We start from the raw sequence: 16,868 nt of genomic DNA, 5'->3' as shown, positions 1-16,868 counted from the left end.
TCTTTCCCTCTCTGTCTCTCTTCACTATCAAAGTGTAACAGAATAACAAGTATAATTTTCTGACATGACTCTTAAATTCAAGTAATCCCAAAAAGACTAACTAATATTTGGATTCATTGTCGTAAAAAGAATATGCAATTGTATGCATTAATTGATCTTGGCCATTAGTTTGAGATCGATCAGCACACATGACTTCATTACCAAATTATCTTAAAATAAATGTTCATCTTTCATTTGAGATCAAAAGACTAAAATCAATAATTGTGTCAAGCTATTACTTTGTGGAATCCGAACCCCTACTTTTCTAACTTAAATGTGCAACATTAATCACCCAAAGTACTCACATGAACAGTTACAACCCATAAAGTGAGGAATTACAATAAAGTGCAACCAAACAAATGAAAAGAGAGGTAGAGCAGGTTGAGTAACACAATTAGAATGAAACAAGGACAAGGAATCTTGACAGGCTGTACCTTATTGTCAACCACACAAAGAGTCCAACACAAACGAAATACCACACCTTTTTTTGTCACTTAATTATTCAGTTTAGGGAATGGAATTAAGGGGTTTATCTTAAGACATTGCATGTCACATTATTCAGTGTCTCTACTCTCTTTGTTTGGTAGTTCTTAAACCGCAAAAATAGAAATCATTCGAATTGAGTAAAAAATCACAAAAACTAACCACCTTATTCCTTGTCAAGCCATTGTTTCCGAAAATGAATTACTAACACTGTCTCTTTACCGACCATTCTCTCTCGTACACACTTATTTTATTTACCATTCTCTCTTACACACACTCTCTTATTTAATTCACTATTCTCTCTCCTCTAGTCACATACTTCCAAAGTTACACATTCCAAATTCATTTTTTTCCTTGATTCCTACCTGGTTTATAAAAAATTAAAATAACCCCTAATCATTTGCAAAATTTTCTTCCTTCCATTACAAAACACCAAAGATAGAACCCTTAAAACACCAAAGTAATAAAAATATAAACTCTAAAACACCAAATTTAGACAGTGACATTAAAAACTTCCACAAATATGAATTTCTTAAATAAAAAAGTTGTCAAAGTGTGCAATTTACTCACCGAGATATCTTCAATCCTGGAAAATCACATTATCAGCAATATCCATCAATGGCGAAAGACATTCCGGCGAGAATTTCCTCGCAAATAGATATGAATAGCTTGAATTCGACAGCCTCAACTCACGAACAAGCTCCGGCGACACCTCCGGCGGAGTATAAAGATGTGGATGTCCATCCCAGCAACCAGTCCAATTAACTCTCGTCAGCGTAAAACCGGTGCACCCATTCGGATCCTCCATTGACAAAAGAGTTGGAAAGTAATGCTCTTCAGGATAACACGAATCCTCATTTATGCAAGGAAGCTTAAACTTCTTCCAGAGTCTCCTATCTCTCACAACAACCTCTGCATGTTTCCGGTTCAGAATAAAAAACTGCGAACCCACACGAAAATCCTCGAACGTAACCTCCGGCAACATTGCATTTTCTCCTCGAGCTATATACCGATCATTAAGATTTGGATCATCCGAGAGAATTTCAATGAAACTAGGGTAACGTAAGTTAAAGTCGTCAGCGAAATTGGCTAACGACTGTAACTGGTTTTTAAAAAGGTAGTTATAAACGAATTGAAACGAAAAGAGCGGAATGCAGTGTTGGGAGATAAGTGCGAAGTATTGGTTAAGTGGGTCATCTAAGAGGGCGGATGCTAAGAGCCGGCGAGCGGCAGCGATGAGTGATGGAGAGGCGCGGTGGGTGATTTTTGAAGGGATGAAGCGGTTTTGGAAGATGCCGCCAGGTGAGACTACGGAGGAGGTGGGGTCGGCATGGATATAGATGTTGAAGAGATGGTTGTTTTTGTTGAAGAATTTTTCCCATAAAGGAGAGAAAGTGAGGTTTGAGTTTGTGAGGAAAAGGAAAGCGATTTTGGGTTTGGGGTTAGTGAAGGTGGATAAGTGGTTGGTTATGTGGGTGGCGCGGTGGAAGAGGGCGAGGTCTTCGGCGTCAGGGGAGGAGAAAGGAAAGGGGATTTGAGGGAGGATTTGTTGGGTGAAGAAGAGGACGAGTGGGAGAGAGAGGATTAGAGCTAAGGAGACTAGAATTGGAGATGACAACATTGGATATTTTTTTAAGGTTTAATGGTTTCAGATGATGATGAACTTTTTAGATGGAAAAGAATGAGAGTGGAGGAAGTGTTGAGAGTGGGAATAGAAAGGGTTGTTGGATTTTTTAGGATGTTTTTGTTTTTCTTTTTGGGTTTTGTGGGTTTTGGAGCAGAACCTTTTTTTTTTATCAAAAAAGAATGATAGGGGTATTGGAGTGGAAAGAGAAGAGGGATTCTCTTTATTTTCGATGTTGTTTGTTTGTGTTGCTTGCTTTTCGGTATTATTAAAACCGATGGAAGCATAAACCTGAAGACAATTTGAACAAAAGGTTAAAAATATTGGAATGAAAACAAACATTATTTTTGTGAGGATTATACCTTTTTTTAAGAACAAAAAAAGAAAAAGCATTGTTAGTATTAGTTTTTATCAAAAATAAAAATAGTTAATAGATTATCCAAAAAATATATACATCGTTTTTCTTCATTTTATGTTAGTGCTTCTAAAATATATGTATTTAAATAAACTTTTTATATTTTAAGGTAAATTAATAATATTAATAAATATTGTTAATAGAATACTTATATTTATCAACATCATTTTTCCTTATAAGTAGGGACTAGTTGATAGTATTATATTAAACTTTTGTTTTTTTCCAAAACAAAAATAAAACCTTTTGGGTCCATCAAATTACGTAGATACCATAAAAATTTGTTTGAATCAAAATGAATTACTCCATTTGATTCAATTATAAGAAGAAAAACAATCACAACTCAATACCAACAAATTTATTTATAATTATCACTTTTTGAATAATTTTACAAATATACCTCTCATAGAAAAGTATGACATACTAAATATATTGACTAATATTTAAAAAAATATATTAAATAAAGGTAAAAAAATTATTTAAATAATAAATACATCTTAAAAGTTACAACTTTTTCTTATAAATGAGACCAAAAATATTTTCAATTTTTTTTTATAATTGAAATTAGAGATAGTATAAGTAAAAGAACACAATGGGGTCAAAAGTGTATAGAAAATATATTTAATGTTTGACCAAAATTCATATTTGCAATTATATGTGGATAAAATATGTGATGGATACGGGGTAAATAACTTAACTATAACTCGCTCATAAAATAATCACATATTTCGACAACACGTTCGTTAATGTATACAAATGTGGATGTAATAATGACAAAAAATTTATATTTGCGATTATATGTGGATAAAATATGTGATGGATATGGGGTGGTAACTTAACTAGTACTCGCTGATAAAATAAATACATATTTCGACTACATATTAGTTAATGCATACAAATATAGATGTAACAATATTTGTATTTGTCTATATTTGTACCAATTAGTATATTAATAAAAATTAATGTATTTTATTTATTTGTTAATGCATTAATATTTTTTTTATGATGAAATTTTGTGATACATTTTGTTTATGTGATTATGTATTACTGTTTTTATTTGCTAATATTTTTTAGTTTCTGTAGAAAAAAAAAATAGTCACTATAAACTTATCATACACGTATTTTCCGCAAACACACTTATAATATTATAAAAAGTAATAAAAATATTGACCTAGAAATCGATATTTAGTTTATATGCGTTGATAGTACAAAATTATTTTACACTACATCTAATAAGAATTGACACTTTATACACATCATCTTAACACATTTTAATCGTATTAAAATTGAAATAACTAAAAATAATCATAAATGTGTAACTTATTGAGGTAAAAATCTTTTTGATATATGTTTTAACGTCATTTTGATTTTCACAGTATTAATCCAAGAACATTATAGTTTACGAAGAACAAAGCTTTCTTGAATTCTAGATCATTCTAGGCTACGAAAATGCATCAAACTACATGGCAAATCACCAGTATTTATTACAAAGGAACAAAATTGTATACTCATGATTTTTTTAGACAGATTCGTCAAAAGAATCAACAAAGTCAAAGCAATGCATAAAGAATAAATAGCAGGATTAATCTCCAAAAGTGATAAATTAGATAAGCAAATACAACTTGGACACAGAGGCAATGCATCACTCAAAACAGAAATGAAGAACGTTTTGGTAGGAACATTCTTACAACACATGTCTATTGAAGATATGAGCAAGGAGATCAATGACATTGTTGCTGCATCTTTTTGCATAAAGTACATCATGTTTCTGAGGCAAAGGAATGGCACTAGACAACTAATAAATCACTCATCCATGTTTTCCATACAACCCAAATTCAAGAATATTTTGATCTGCAAAAGAAAAAAATTATCATTAAATGAAAATCATTTTGGACTGTCAATTTTCATCACAAATTACCAGTCTTCATTATGAAAGCAATAGAATTATATACACAAAGTCATTTTGGACATATTTGTATATCAACAAAGGCAAAGCAAAACATCAAGAACAAAAATCAAGATCAATCTCTAGATTTATGATTAAAAAGTACAACAAGGACAAAAATACCAAACATTACATCTCTGCAAAAAATAACACGTGTACTGAGTAGAAAAATATGATACACAACAGCTGTTAAAATCCAGAATTCATACAAAATAGAAACAAACAATGTTTTGGTTATACAAAAGAACATTATAGTTATTCTCTTTTAAGGGCAGAATTAAAACATATAATTTTCCACGGTCCAAACCACATATTAAAGAGTATCAAGATTGCTCAAATCAATGGTGAAGTCTATAACTCAATCTGAATGCCCAAAGGAGGAAAACAACCTCAAGATTGATCTCCAAATTGATGAGTTGTGAGCAAAGACGCAAGTACATTGTACTTACATTATTATGCATAAAAAACTCTGCATAAATATGATATGGAGCAGTACCAGACATGTGACAACTCATTCTCATACTCATTCATGTTTTCAATCAAATCGAAAAACAAGAACATGCTTCGTTTGTCAAGAATGTTCTAGACAACAATATAAACACATGTTTAATTGCTTTAAAATAAATCTAACACTTAAGAAATGTGTCCAACAACTATATTCATTTTTAAATGAATATTCAAAGTATTTTATCATCTATAAATTGAAGATCAATTGGAAGATGAATACAATAGTTCAATTTACAAATCTACCAACACTTGTTCAAGTAATAACAAATCAAAAACTCTTCAAGAAAACTTCAGCTCTCTTCATTATATCTTTGGATCATCATTTCCTGAGTTTGTCTTTATTTATCTCAAACAAGTTTGAGAAGTTTCAACATCCTAAACACTTTTATCATACACATCATTTGTAACTCAAGTCTATTTTTTATGTTAGATTGAATGTGTTTGTAAAAATCATTTCTAGGTTGAAAGATGAAGATTGTAATTGATCAAGGTGTGACCAAGAGAAAAGGTATGAAAGAGAACATTCTTGGTTCTGAAGCACATAGTGAAAATCTTACGGTTGTGAGGACTAGATTAGTCCGAGTTGGGTGAACCAATATACTTTTTGTGTGATCTTTCTATCTCTTATCTTTAATTATTTGCACACACAAATCACACTTCATTATAAACTAATTTATTTTATTCACTTCTAACATATTCATAATATTTTGGACAGTCTATTTCAACCAAAATTAATCTTGAGTTACTTTAAATTAAACACATAAATCAAAAAAATTTAAAAGGATCACAATTCAAACCTCCATTTTTTGTGATTGACATTACTACTTCATAACTAAATTAATAATCCTTATCGTCATTTTTTCATTGAATTGAGACTATTATTATTTACAGTTTTTTAATTTTAATTCCATCTAAATAATTAAGGGTCCATTTATTACGTATTAAATAAAAATAATTATAGTGTTCAATAATTTAGAGATTAATTTGTAGAAATTTTTGAAAAAAGAGTTTAATCTATATTTTTGTTTACTGTAATGAAAATCACTTTTTTAAAAAATAATAAATTATGAAAAGTAATTTTCAAGAGAAGCTATTCAAAACAGGTTATCATTAAAAGATGTTGTAAAAATTAAAATTGGTTATTTTTATTGGATGAGAGTGTAAAATGATTTTACATTATTGGTGCATATAAATTAATATTTTTCTTTTACACTAAACTACTAAATAAATCATCTTATTTTCACTTTTTTTCCTCCATGTTTTCTTCATCAAGCAAATAAATTGAAAAGAAAGTAGAGACTAAGTTGTCTTGATTTAGTTTTCTTAAAGACAAATCTATTTTTATTTTTTTGAATGACTAAATTGAATCTTTCAAATTTTTTTAGGAACTAAAATAGATATTCACTCTATTATTTATTAATAGAGGCTTACTTATTTAAGTAGAAATTGAATATATAGACTAAATAGACAAATTAATCGTTCAAGTTGTAAGTGTCAATCAAAATAGTTCATATTTAAATTGTAAAATAGTAATCAAAATAGTTCATATTTAAATTTTTATTGTTGGAGAGTATGATCTGACATGTTAATTGAATATTTGATCTATTCACGTTGATCTCATATCAATGTCATCACAACGTTGACTAATTTTCCTATAAAATATAAATCTTTTATGGATTAATTTGTTCATAATTAATCTATGCACAATTACAATTACTCACAAATTTATTTATGAGATGATTAAATTTTTTTGACAATTTTGTTTGAAAGATGACATTAATGTGAGATCAATGTAGATATATCGCATATTCAGTTACAATGTCACATCATATATTTAATGAAAAAAGTTTACGAAGAGAGTATTTTGATTCATATTTTACAATTTTAAAAAAGTATTTGTCAATTTACAAAATTATTGATTGAGGTTTATAATTTGCAAGGTTCAATTTGCTTATTCACTCCAAGTGTATATCACAATTATTACGGGGAATGAAACATATTTGGTGGGATAAGGGACAATACAATGAAGTGAGACAATAGAAAAAGAGTTCTTTATGAAATCTTAATATTTGATCAAATCAATTTTTAGAATGAGTTTGTTGTGTCCTTTATCTGATCTCAATATTTGATCGTTTCAATTTCTAGATTAGGACTTCTCTTTTAATCGACCAAATTCGATGAATTGCAGGTTCAATAATGATGAGACTAGATTGATTCAAAAACGTTTCGTCAAATAATAATCTTTAAACTTGTTTTTAGAAAAAAATATTAAACATAAATATCTCATAGCAAGAAGTTACTTATGATTACTTATGACAATCTATTCAAGAGTTACTAACTCATAACATTGTTTTATAAATCATAATTATTAAGTTACTGATGTGATTGATAATTTTTTTAAAGACAGTAAATAAATAATAACATAAAATAATTAATTGTCCTTAAAGTATTGGGATCAAACAGAAAATTCGATAAATAACTGCAATCCAGTTTTTTTTTAACCTTGTCTTTATCTTGTTATTATTTTTGTTTTTGTGTGTTTTAAGACTGAATTAAATCCAATCTATCACAAATTAAGACAAATTTGCGAGACCGACCGTTAATGGACACCTCTAGTATCGAGGAAGGATAAGTGGTGATGGACCGATGGTGGGAAATAGCCAAATATGTAGTGGGGACTGATGTTTGGAGCATGCGCAAATGTAAAATTTCTCAATCAAGGTCTAATTACTTTTCAAGAAAGATAAAAATGTATTAGTATTGTAAAAGAGTTCACGTTGAAAACCAATCATAACCATATATTTTATTAAATCACTTTACTTTATTCATTTTAATAGTATAACATAGAAAAAAAATACTTAATTAAAGTTTTGGCCATTCTATTTTATTGGAATAACGAAAATAGTTTCTTTATTTTATTTTTCTTCAGTTTTCTCAAATAAATTTTTGGTTCAAAATTTGATAAAGTGTCATTTTTTTAAGTCGCACTACACCATTTTTTATCATAGATCTCATATACAATTGTTGCACCACGAGGTCTTGAGGTATAATGTAGCTTAAATAAGCACACAAAAATGACATTGTATCAAGTTTTGGACAAATTTTTTGTTTGAGTGCTTAAAACTAGAAAGAAATAAAATGGAGAGATTATTTTTGTAATTCAACTAAAATAGAGTGATTAAAACTACAATTAAGTCAAAAGTAAATAATTTTAATTGATTGGTTGTACAAAAATCTTTTTACTACGAGTCCATCGAACATTATTGTTTTAACCTTTTATTTCCTGTCCTGTTTTGTTACCCTATTAGACCCAATAGTAGAAATACTATTTGCAAAATTCAGACCCTATAAGTGTATGCTTTTGGCCAAATTTGTTATTCGACCTATACTCTGAAGTTTGAACAAACTTAATTTGATGATAAGTGAGTTGGTTTAGATGGATTTATGAAAATTTTAAGTGTTAAATAAATTTTTATTTTCTATAAAATTTAACTATTTTATTATTAGTTTTTATAAAAGATTTTATTAACTTTTAGTTCTTTAAAAATTTTAATTTTAATTTTTGGTCAAATCAACTATTGTGTATATTTCAATTTTTTTAATAATTTTTGAAACATTATAAAAAAAAATTTACAAAAATTTAAAATTTTTTAACATTCGATAAATTAAATATGAATTTTTAAGCACAGAAAACTTAAAACTTCATATTTAATTCACTATTTGTTAACAATTTCTAAATTTTTATAGAAAATTGTTAAATATGACCTAAAATTTCCTGCAAAAAATTAATAAAAAATTCAAATGATGTTCAATAGTTGGTTTAAAGTTAAGGACAAAAAAAAAATGAAATGAAATTTGTTAAAGGGACTAAAAACTTGATGAAATTTTATATAAGAACTAAAAACAAAATAGTAAAATTTTATGGAGAATAAAAATTTATTTAACTCAAATTTTAATATTTAGACTAAATTTCATAATTTAAAGCTTCAACACTTTAAAAAATTGAAACACTTCTAAATTCAACACATAGAAGTCTCTAACTACATACAAAACAAATAAATTTGATTTTTTTTTAAGTCATACCACACCATTTATGATCATAGATTTTCATATATAATTGTTGCACTACGAGATCTTGAGACATGATATGACTTAAATAAGCGCAAAAAATGACACTTCGTCAAGTTTTGAATCAAAATTTTGTTTGGAGGACCAAAACTGAATATAAATAAAATAAGGAGACTATTTTCGTGATTCAGCTAAAATAGGGGACAAAAATTGTTTTTAAGCTAAATAATAAAGTAATTATTAAACCAAGTCACTTTGGATTTGACAGAGTTGATAAGTTTGACTCAAAAAAAAAAAAAATCAAACGAGACGCTTCATATTGAATTTGAATTTGATAGTTAAGTTGGCCAGATTGATTCATACCAGTAAATTATAAACATTCTAATTTTTCTATCTCTAATTAAGATTTATTGTAAAATGAAATTGATAAATTATTGAGGTTAAGTAGGCTAATATTGGAAAACTAAAATCATAATTAGAGAATGTATATTGTGAAAGCTAAGTTCAAATTTAAAGTTAAAAGTCAAACAAAACATTGACTACATTTTTAGCTGATACTGTAATTTTACATTGACTGAGAATCCAATCATGATCCGATAATTGATAACAATAGGATTAGGAGGAATTCTAAGGTCACACACTCTAATAGACTATTTTAAATACATACACTTGTATAAAGCCATCTCATCCCATTTTTTTTAATTCTTTTACTTGGCTATGGTTCATTTAGATGAGTATAACTATTTATTTTATTTTATATTAATTATTTAGATTGTAAATTTTCATTTTTTTTTCCTAATCTCCTACTTAAAAGTTTTAAAACTATCTCTTTACATTTCTATTTTCTTCGGATAAAGGAACCCAGTACTTTCACCATATTGAATAACACTACAACTCATTTACATGAATTAATGTTTGTTTCAAATCTCTCGTGTAAATAACGCTCTAATGACGATTGTGGTGTTTCATGATTCTAAAGGTCCAAGAACATATTATGATATGTTCATGCTACTCTTAAACAAGCGTATGGAATAAGATTTAAGAAGAATTATTTTCAATCACTATCTGGACATTCTCGCATAGAATCATTCTAGAAGATTTGGTTGAATATTTATTTTGGAATTAATCAAGCTTTAAGGATCATATATTCCCAAATCGTATCTAGCAAAGTTTATTTTTTGTGAAGATCTCTGTCGATCTCGTGCAAGGAAGATACACTCAGAAGATTCAACGAGAATTATTTTTAAGCGTTAATTGGACATTCTTGAACATAATCATTCTAGAAGATTTGGTTGAAAATTTGTTTTGAAATTAATCAAACTTCAACGATCATATTCCCAAACTGTTTCTATCCTGATTTATTTTTTGTGAAGTTCTTTGTTGACTTCACGCAAGGAAGATACATTTAGAATATTCAAGAAGAATTATTTTCAAACGCTATATGGACATTCTCACATTTAATCATTCTAGAAGATTTAGTTGAAAATTCGTTTTAGAATTAATCAAGTTTCAATGATCATATGCCCAAACCATATCTATCAAGATTTATTTTTTGTGAAGATCTTTGTTGACATCGCGCAAGGAAGATACACTCAGAATTTGTTTGGGACATTATTGAACCCTAACTCATGCTATATAAAAGGATCAATTATGAATAAGAATACACAACACAACAATTCAAGAAACCTTACGAACACAAAAAAAATCTAAGTATTCAATTTCAAGGTTTAAGTTTTCAAAGCAAGATAACTCATTCAATTTATATTATTTAGTGCTTAGTGCTCTCTATTAAGCGTGTAATTCATTGTAATCATTATGCTTAGAAGAAGCAACACATAAACCCAGTTTAACCTCTTTATAACTCAGTTTGGTAGTGGCTAATTTGCCTCAACGACTTGTAGGTTTTTTCAAGTTGGAAGTTGATAAGACTTGATTTGTAGAGTCAATGGTTTCAGTCTGAAAGTTGAGAAGACTAACTTGTAAGGTAAGGTGTAACACTTCAAATTTTATGATTTATCTAATAGGATTTTACATAATTAATTTAGTATTGCATGTGTTTAGAATATGTTTTGATAAGTAATTGTGATTAATTTTCCTTAGAGGTGTATTTGCTATAATGTGATAATTTTATGGGTATTTAATTTAGTGAATAAGATAAATTGTAAGTATTTATTCTATCAAATTATTTTTGTGAAAATTAGTAGTGTTTTAATATGAATATTTTGGAGAAAATTTTTAGTATGGAGGAGTAAAATAAATTATTTATTTATTAAGGATTTTTTTAAAAAAAAATTAGAAAAGGGATTTTGGGTCAGACTGCTATTTACACCTTATTTTCTACTTCTCTATTTCATTTGGGCCTTTATTACACTGCAACAGACTTTCTCATCTGCACCTACGATCTATTTGCTACATCCCCTTTTACTGTTTCAATATGGACTTTGGCCTACTCTATTTTAGGTCTTTTAAATATGTTACTTTGACACCTAGGTAATTGCTACCAGCACCCCCTCTCAACAAATTAAAAATTTGCATCGCAGACTTCTTCCCCTTTAGACGACGCTGCCCCTCAATATCAAGATTAAATAAACGACGGCTTCAAGTGTTGTTTTATCATCACCAACTACCTACTGCTCAACTAAAAGAACATCAATATTCTTAGGTACCGGTATCTTCCTCCAAGCAAGAAGCTTCAATAGTGAGGACTTTCCCATTCCATTCGGCCCAACCAAACCATACCTTTTTCCGTGTGATATTCTCACTGATGCATTCTTCAGAAGTTATTTACCCATAGCAGACACCGAAATTTTTTCTATCGTTATAGCTTTAACGTTAACATCAACATCATCGTCTCCATCAAGAACTGAACTGTCGTCTTTGGACCTTGATTCCGATCGACATGGTGGTTTTCGAAAACAATAGTTTCGTGATCTACACATCAAAAGCTTCACCCTACATCCAATGTTTTTCAATTTTGCTAATGATCACAAAAATCCGTTTTCGCCGAGTTACGTGTCGTTACCAATGAGCATTTTGAGTTGTTTGTGTCGGTGAGATCTTTTTTGCTTACTTTTTACGTCTTTTTACACACTTTCTTTACTCTTAATATTTTTGGTTATTTATGTTTTATATTAAAAAAAATATATTATATTTTAAATCATAATTTCAATTATGTATAAATATCAACTAATTTCAAATAAAGAATTTTAGTCTGTTGTAGATACAATCTGGTTGGATTAGCTAAACTTATGCTTACTATTTAATTTCTTAATATTTATAATAGCTATTGTTAAATTTGAAAATATATAATTTGTTTCGATTATTCTTACAAGTTAGATATTTTTATTATTATTAAAATACTATAACTATTATTTATTTTAAATATTTAATGATTTAATGTATGTAGATATACATATAAAATTTATATTTTATAAAATAAATGTTTGAGATATATTATGAATTGTAAATAATTTATTTTTATTAGTTTGTTATGTTGGATTGATTGTCTTTGCGGGCTATTAAAGACAAGGATTTAGGAAGGCGAGACACATACTCAATAAGTTTATTCGAGTTTGTTGTTATCGTGAAGTTCTCTATTTTCTCTTAGGCTTCGTGAAATCTTCTATCGAGGTATATGGTGAGCGTGAGTTTGAATTCATGGGTGTAAATGAAGTGAGATGAACGAAAATATCGTATTTTCCATAATTCATTCGGGGCTCGCTACGTACGGCTGAAGGCCTTTGAATAATAGTTGACTAATGAGAAAATTTGAATTAGGTGAGATTAAAAAAATGAGTTAGAAACTTTTATAGGGTGTTGTTTGATTTGATTTTGAAGATCATGTCATAGTTGAATTACTATAGAATTGTGTATTTGACGTATTATGTGCTTTCTTTATATCCACCCGTGATGTTGTTATATAATATAAAATATGATGAATTGAAATTATTTGTATTGCAATTGATGTGGTGTGTATGAATGATCTAGTATTATTATTTGTGAGTAAAAATCTTGTATTGTTGGAGCTTGTGTATTACGATGATAAAATTTGAATGTAATGTATGACTATGGAAATATGAAATGATGATGTGTGCTTGTTGACTTATGATGTGACCACCTTAATGAATATCATGAAATGCATATTGTGTTTAATTGAATAGTGATGAATTCGACCCGTACCGATGGTGGTTCTCTTAATGGAATGAGTAGTCTAGGCCAACAAGGGGAGAAAATAAATATTGAGAATTTTTGAAGTGGAGATCATTTTTGTCATCCTATAGGTAGAGTTTGACAAGCCTAGTGATTTCGGGGAAGTACAACTGAATGAGCCTAATTGTAGTTGTCGACTGTTGAGCATTAAGGCAAGATTGGTAGACCTTGGAGGTATTCAGGTGGGGTATTCCTAGGTGACTTGGAGGTAGCACTCCAAATGTCGGGAGCTACCATGCAACACACGTTTACCTCAACTATCACGTATATGTGTCTCGGGTTGAGTTGACGAGATCTATGAGGATAAGGCCAATTTGAATTGTCCATCCACTTGCGTAGTGGCATGGTATAAAGCCTCATAACCAAGTACTTCAGAGTTAAATGGTACCAAAGAAAGAGGAGGAGTTTAGAGTATAAGAGCATGCCTAACATTACTTGATTTGTGTGTTGACTTACTTGACATTGTGGATTGTATCAATGTATTACCTGGATTATTCTTGTTAATTTTGATTTGATATGATATGGTGTTTAATTAATGTTTTACGTGTTCTTCTCAATTATTTTATACTATTACATTTTTTTCGAAGCTCACCTTTTGTTGCTTGTGTTTGGCGCTGGCGAGAGCGCAATTATTTCATGTTATCGGTTGGTAATGTATGCTCTGATAGGTGATACTATGTGGGAGTAATTTGTTGTGTTTTGTTGAGTTATAAACTAATTCATGTTTTGTAAACTCTACCGATCAATTGCATTATATTCGATCTTTTATTCAGAGATAAAAATTAATTATCTCTAAGTTTTGAACATGTTTTTATGTCAGAAATATTTGCTTAATAAACATCAACTATATTCAATGTTAAAGGATTTTTAATTGAGAACTTTTATGCAAATGTCTTGTGTAAGTGTGACACCATGAACCTTATATTTTAAAAGAAAATTCTTTTATATTCTATTTTTGGACCACTGCAAATCTCTTTTAAAATTAGTGCATTTTACTTTTTATTTCAATTTGCGTTAAGGGTGTCACATAAGGTGTTGTCATTCAGGTTCTTAATTATGTTTTGATGTTAGAAATATTTGTTTAATAAACATCAACTATATTCAATATTAAAGGATTTTTAATTGAGAACTTTTATGCAAACGTCTGTGTAAGTGTGACACCGTGAACCTTATATTTTAAAAGAAATTTCCTTTATACTTTATTTTTGGAACACTGCAAATCTCTTTCAAAACTAGTGCATTTTACTTTTTATTTCAATTTGCGTTAAGGGTGTCACATAAGGTGTTGTCATTCAGGTTCTTAATTATGTTTTTATGTTAGAAATATTTGTTTAATAAACCTCAACTATATTTGATGTTAAAGGATTTTTAATTGAGAACTTTTATGCAAACGTCTAGTGTAAGTGTGACACCGTGAACCTTATATTTTAAAAGAAATTTCTTTTATACTCTAACTTTGGACCACTGCAAATCCTAGTGTCACATAAGGTGTTGTCATTCAGGTTCTTATTTAGTGGATAAATGCTTATGTCGATAATTAGTTGGTAGTGAACCAGTAAAAATCCTAGTGTTTTCCCCTCTTCCCTAATACTTTGTTACATTGATGCCTATGTTATGTCATATATGTCCTAATATCCCGAACCCTAGTTTTGAAAAGAAGTTCTTAAGAAGGCAAATACAATTCACCCCTTTTCTCATGTTTTTGCACCTTCAATCAGAACTCGATCTCAAGGTTGAGCACTTTACAGTAATTGAGAAAAGATCCATGTTTCAACATGTCTTGTTTTGATGAGGAAGCCTCATGATGAAATATCAACAGATCCCTCTAGTTGATGAGGTTTTTACATGGAGGAAAATGAAGACATTGAGACTATGTTTTCCAGGTTTCAGACTCTTGTCTCAAGGTTAAAAGTTCTTCAAGGAGCTACACAAATGTTGATCATGTCAAGAAGGACCTAAGGAGTTTGTCGAGCAAGTGGAGACCCGAGATCACTGTTTTTCAAGAACCAAAAGACTTGAATAGTCTTCGTTTAGAGGATTTAATCATGTCTCTCAGGTTTCATGGGATTGAAGTTGCAGATGAAGGCTCTACAAGCACAAGAAGGCTCTACAAGCAACATCAGAATCAAAGGATAATGATTCAGAGGATCATAATGGAGGCTTAGATGATGCGAAGCTTGCTTTCATATCTAGAAAGATTCAAAGGATGTGGCACAACAAGAAGTCTTTACCTTAGAAAGGATCCAAGCAGTCCAACAGAAGAAAGGATGATAAGTCTGACAAGAAAAGCATCACCTGCTATGGATGCAATGAACCTGATCACGTCAAGTCAAAATGTCCCAATTTGGAGAAAGGAAAGTTCCAAAGGAAATTATAAGTCTAAGAAGAAGGTTTTGATGGCTACATAAGATGACTCTGATGGTGAAGAGAAAGCTGATTTGGCTATGATGGTTGATCTTGACTCTTACTCTTGAAGTAAATATGTGGACGAGGAAATTGAGGTACTTTTTGATTTGAATAGCATTACAGTTATAAATGGCTTTTTAAATAAAAATCACATTATTTCTTTAAAACTAAAAACTCTCATAAAAATTCATTTGAATCTGATTGAATAATACAATTCTCTCAAAAAATGAATTTGAAGAACTTAAAAGAGAAAATATGACTATGAATAATAAAATTATTTCAAAACCATCAGAGGAACCCATTTTCAATTCAATCAAATATGAAGTAGCACTTCAGGATTTCCTTGCAAACAACATAGGTAGATGAAATCTTGCATATATGGTTTATGGTGTTAGTAGAAATAATAAGTGAGGAATAAGGTTTCAAGAAGTAGTGATTAAATCTAAATTTACTCTTACTGATGAGATACGTACTGTATGCTCCAAGAAAGGTCACAATAAAATATCTTGTCATATGCTAACAACATGGAAAGACAAGAAACCTTTCAGAACTAACAAATCAAGACCCAATCAAATTTGGGTACCCAAAGATAAAATTTTCAATGTTGTAGATGCTCTCAACAACCAAATTGAAATGCCAGTCATGGTATTTGGACAATGGATGCTTGCGACATTTGACAGGAGAAAGGTCTATGTTCCAAGACCTAACTTTGACCAATAGAGGCTTAGTGACTTTTGGAGGAAAGCATAAAGGCACAATTGTTAACAACTCTCTTACTTCTATTAATAATGTTTTGTTAGTTAAGGGATTAAAACACAACTTACTAAGCATATGTCAATTAAGTGACAATGGTTATGATGTAGTCTTTGATCAAAAGTCATATAGGGCAATAAGTCAGTCTGATGGGTTTGTATTGTTTACTAGCTAGAAGCAAGGTAACATTTATAAAATAAACTTTTCTAACTTAGAAAAACAAGAGATTAAATGTTTTATGTCTTTGAATGATGAACAACTGATTTGGCACAAAAGGTTGAGCCATGCCAATTTGAGGTTAATCTCAAAATTAAACAAATTCAACCTTGTTAAAGGTCTGTCAAATCTTAAATACAAATCAGAAGTTCTTTGTGAGACTTGTAAAAAAGGAAAACAAACAAAAAATTATTTTTCTCCTAAAA

The 16,868-nt window shown here is 29.5% G+C and overlaps 1 protein-coding gene across 1 annotated transcript in view; it reads right to left on the bottom strand.

Annotated features, from left to right (window-relative positions):
• Positions 1 to 2,387, bottom strand: part of LOC101501376 (glycosyltransferase BC10) — a 4,590-nt gene extending 2,203 nt beyond the window's left edge. Inside the window, exon 1 of the mRNA XM_004498000.4 lies at positions 1,093 to 2,387. Coding sequence (XP_004498057.1) covers positions 1,103 to 2,143 — 1,041 coding nt within the window. The 5' untranslated portion in view covers positions 2,144 to 2,387 and the 3' untranslated portion in view covers positions 1,093 to 1,102. The remainder of the gene's footprint in view (positions 1 to 1,092) is intronic.
• Positions 2,388 to 16,868: the final 14,481 nt, after the last annotated feature.

The sequence above is a fragment of the Cicer arietinum genome, chromosome 4 (genome assembly GCF_000331145.2).
Source record: "Cicer arietinum cultivar CDC Frontier isolate Library 1 chromosome 4, Cicar.CDCFrontier_v2.0, whole genome shotgun sequence".
NCBI classification, from domain to species: Eukaryota; Viridiplantae; Streptophyta; class Magnoliopsida; order Fabales; family Fabaceae; genus Cicer; species Cicer arietinum.
This window is presented reverse-complemented; position numbering and strand designations above follow the sequence as displayed.